This window comes from Primulina tabacum, chromosome 16, assembly GCF_025594145.1.
Source record: "Primulina tabacum isolate GXHZ01 chromosome 16, ASM2559414v2, whole genome shotgun sequence".
Taxonomy (NCBI): Eukaryota; Viridiplantae; Streptophyta; class Magnoliopsida; order Lamiales; family Gesneriaceae; genus Primulina; species Primulina tabacum.
In genome coordinates, this window is record NC_134565.1 from 2,430,807 (window position 1) to 2,434,925 (window position 4,119).

Sequence of the window (4,119 nt, forward strand, 5' to 3'; positions counted from 1 at the left end):
TGCGAATATGATATATAGTTCCATGTTCAAAACTCAAATTTGTGCTTATCATGTTTATGATGGAAAACATAGCCTTTTATGGGGAGAATTAATATCTACTACTAGTGTATCTGCGGGTGTGTTACGTGCTACTACACAACATTTATTTTGAAGTATTTGTCAGATAATGCCATTGTTCTATAAAATTATAGATATATCATCATAAAAAACATCATGATATATTGCATTAAAGAACCAAATAAAATAAAGATCAAACCCCCAACGATATGATATAATAAATAAATGTCTAAATTCTTGGAGGGTTGTCATCTGCAAGCACCATGAGTCGAAGTCCAAGTTCCTCCACATGCATAGCAAAATTCAAATCCACACCTGTTTCAGAAATTAAAGATTAATGAAATAAACCTATAAATACATCCCTATAATAATAATAGGATATGAGTTGATCGACTATTAATAATAGGATATAAGTTGATCGACTATTAAACAACAAAGACAATAATTTGTGTGAGATGGTCTCACGAGTCATATTTTGTGAGATAGATATCTTATTTAGGTCATTAATGAAAATATATTACTTTTTATGCTAAGAGTATTACTTTTTATTGTTAATATCGGTAGGGTTGACCCATCTCACAGATAAAGATTCGTGATACCGTCTCACAAGAGACATGATCAACAACAAATGTGATACAACTATATTGTTCGTATTATAGTTCTGTTCGACGTTGTAGCTAAAATAATCATTTCATGTTCAATCGTATCAAATACCGTAATAACACATAAATTACCTATATTCATCATCAATATTTCATCATTTACATTAACATATATAATAGTATTAATGTACGATCGATAGGAAAAATTCAAGATAAATGGTTGTTCTACCTGCAAATCATATGCAAGCATCCTTCAGTTTTCTCCACAAAGAACTTGCATCTAGGGCACCTCTGCCATTTATTCTCTTTAGCAAGCTGATGCACCAGTAAATCCTCCCTCCCTCTTTCGCTCGAATCCAGCCCCTTAAATTCGTGGCATCCGACTCCGGAATGCCACGGCACATTACACTGCACGCACAACAATCTCCTGCAGAAGAGGCATTCCGCCTCCCTGATCACGTCTCCGCTATCATTTACCATCAAAGATGAACAATCTTTATACGGGCAGTAGAATTTCTGGGAAGCATCGAGCATGGATTCGCATATGGCATCATCCCACATAGAAATTAGATACTTGGGAACAATTTCCCTGCATCTATCGATTTCGAGAATCCCCTCGCAATGTAAGCCGACCGGGCACGTTAGCTTGGCGGAGTTTTCTCGGCTGACATTGCCCATTTTAGTGATGTTTGCGGCGATATATCTGGCGATACACGTGATGCAGCAGATGTGGCAGCAGTTCTGGATCGGGAACATTTGATCGTTCTCTCTTCTTTCGGCGCATATTTCGCAGAAAGATTTGGAAGATTCACCAGTTTCTTTGGATTTTTTTGGTGATGAATCTTTCGGGTGTGTGTTGGTGGTGATGAACGAAGCCATTAAAGTTTCTTGGAACTGAAGTTCTTCTGCGAATTTCTCATCCGACATTAGAGTTCCACTGTTAGCAGATTCTTCTCCGCTGCAGTTGGAGAGCAAACAAAGATAAGAGTCATCACAGAAGAGAGAAATGGAGGGTTTCTTCCATGAATTCAGACCCTTTTTTCCTGCACAAATACCCCGACCCGGCGTTGGTTTATTTCTGAAGGGTAATTATGTAGATTTTTAGTTGATATGCGATTTGTCGAGTGTTCCTCGTACACTTCATTTTTGTTAATTTCCCATGAGTGGCTCTTGATTTCCATGTCGATTAGGATTCTTCACAAATTCTTCTTTTAGTTTCCATGTTGATTAATATATATACACATATATATATAGTTTGGTATATTTTTTTTGGAAGATTATAGTTCGGTAAATTTAAATAAGAGTGTAACAATAAAATCCTTTACTCTATTTTGTGTCAAAATTTTGCAAATATACATGGCATATCGTCATATCTATATTTGCTTTTCATTGTTTACGAGTAAATCTTTACATCATCGAGATTATCATACAACTTAATTTTATTTTTTGGCGAGTAAATCTTTACATATTTAAATAATTATTATTAGAGAAATGCTATATCCGACCAAATATGCCGTCGTGAATAGCTCCAATATTGTTTGCAAAGAAGAAAGATAGAATGACGAGAACATTCATCGATTATTGACTGTTGAATCGATTCACATTAAATAATAAATACCCTCTGTCACGCAAGAATGAATTATTTGGTTAGTTGCAGGCTATTTCATTGTATTCCTATATCGTTCTTTGTTCTGTATACCATCAACTCATGATAGTCCCGGAGGAAAAAGTTCCTAACACAACATTTTGGACACGTTATGACCATTTTGAGTTCTTAGTCATGTCTTTTGAATTGACTAATGACCTATCGATTTTCATGTATTTTATGAATTTATAGACATATTCGTTATCATTTTTACATTAAAGATATATTCCAAGTCAAAAAGGAGCAAAGAGAATAGTTGAGACTTGTCCTCCAAATGCTCATAGCAACTTAGTTGTAGGCCAAATTTTCTAAGTTTGAATTTTGGTTGGATAGAGTAGTATTTCGTAGCCATGACATGAACATAAGGAGTATCAATGAATCATGCTAAAGTTGACTATGTTATTAGTTGGCCAAAACCAACAAATGTTTTTTTAGATTCACAATTTTTTGAGATTATCTGGGTATTGTAAGTGCTTTATCGAAGCATTTTCCAAAATAACGAGGCATACGACCCAATTAACACACAAATATCGACGTTTTGTGTCGATTGAGGAGTGTGAGTCTAGCTTATAGACTTTGAAATAAAATATGTCCACAACTTAAGTGCTAGTTTTTCCTTCAGGCTCGGGAGGATTTGTTGTTCATACATGCTTTTCTAAATTGATTGTTTTGTGTTCTTATGCAAAATAAGAGAATGATTGTGTATACACCTCGTCTGTTGAAGCCACATGGGATCAATATCCAATTCATAATTTAGATTTGGCTTGAAACGTCTACTACTAAAATACTATTAGAATTTTTTTTTGTAACTTGTTTTCAAAAAATACATTTAAATGTATGCATACAATAACTGCTGACAATCACACATTTTAAAAAGTACTCAACTACTGGATACAAATATTGCAGTTTATAAGAATTCAAATTGATATCATGCAAAGTCATGTCAAGCCATCAACATATAAAAGATAAAAATGTATAAAAATATCCATGTTTTACTTCTAACTCATAAACGTATAATGCGGAAAAGTATGGTTCTCGGGATAGCATGCGCACATCCAACTCCGCCTACTCAGTATTCGGCGCCTCCAGTTTCCTCATCAATATTCTCACATTCATTCACACCTAGTGAGTCTAAAGACTCAACACACCTGAATCGACATAACAAGTACATATACATAACATGCAATAGTGAAAAGTACAGTAAATAACATACATTTCATGATCTTAAAAACACGAACTTAAACATAGCGTGTCAAAGCATAATGTTTCCATAACACATCCCATCATATCAACGTATACGTGTTCATTTTATTTATTTGAATTCAGAACGTTAGTTGTGACTTTCGTATCAGCTCTAATCGATGGATCCATCTACGTATAACCGCGGTACCCGGCGGCGGAGACATCAGCAACAGTTTTACCCATTGACTCAGCCTTGGTCTTGCATGTTCATGTTCGTGTTCATGTTTGTATTAGTCACAACCAACTCTCATACTTCAAAACGTATTATCATATTCATCACTTAAAAAAATCAATCATATACGTAAATTTCCTTAAAATCAAGCATGCAACGTATTTTTCATATTTCCATAAAAAGTCATGTTCGTGATTACATGAACATTTAAAACATGTCAAATTGTGATCAGGGCGCTGTCAGGACTGCTAACTCGCCCCGAGTGCAAAATGACCATTTTGCCTCAGGAAACCCTAATTGACTATTTTATCACTAGACATCAAATTTTCGACCCGAAACGAACCAAACTCCTTAAAACATCTCAAATTTTTTTTTATAATCATTTCCTAAACGTAACCTCG

The 4,119-nt window shown here is 34.8% G+C and overlaps 1 protein-coding gene across 1 annotated transcript; it reads right to left on the reverse strand.

Annotated features, from left to right (window-relative positions):
* Nucleotides 1-211: 211 nt before the first annotated feature.
* Nucleotides 212-3,729, reverse strand: LOC142529471 (E3 ubiquitin-protein ligase RSL1-like). The gene is made up of 3 exons (XM_075635007.1): nt 3,695-3,729; nt 889-1,617; nt 212-372 (listed from the first exon to the last, which is right to left on the reverse strand). Exons 1-3 carry the CDS (start codon nt 3,727-3,729, stop codon nt 306-308), a joined length of 831 nt encoding a protein of 276 aa, XP_075491122.1. The 3' UTR covers nt 212-305.
* Nucleotides 3,730-4,119: the final 390 nt, after the last annotated feature.

Excerpts from the sequence above, each read along its gene's own strand:
- LOC142529471 (XM_075635007.1), bottom strand. The coding sequence starts at position 3,729 with ATGGGTAAAACTGTTGCTGATGTCTCCGCCGCCGG. Across the intron at positions 1,618-3,694 it reads GCTGATGTCTCCGCCGCCGG|CGGAGAAGAATCTGCTAACA; the intron begins GTACCGCGGTTA and ends CTCCAACTGCAG. Across the intron at positions 373-888 it reads TGCTTGCATATGATTTGCAG|GTGTGGATTTGAATTTTGCT; the intron begins GTAGAACAACCA and ends TTTCTGAAACAG.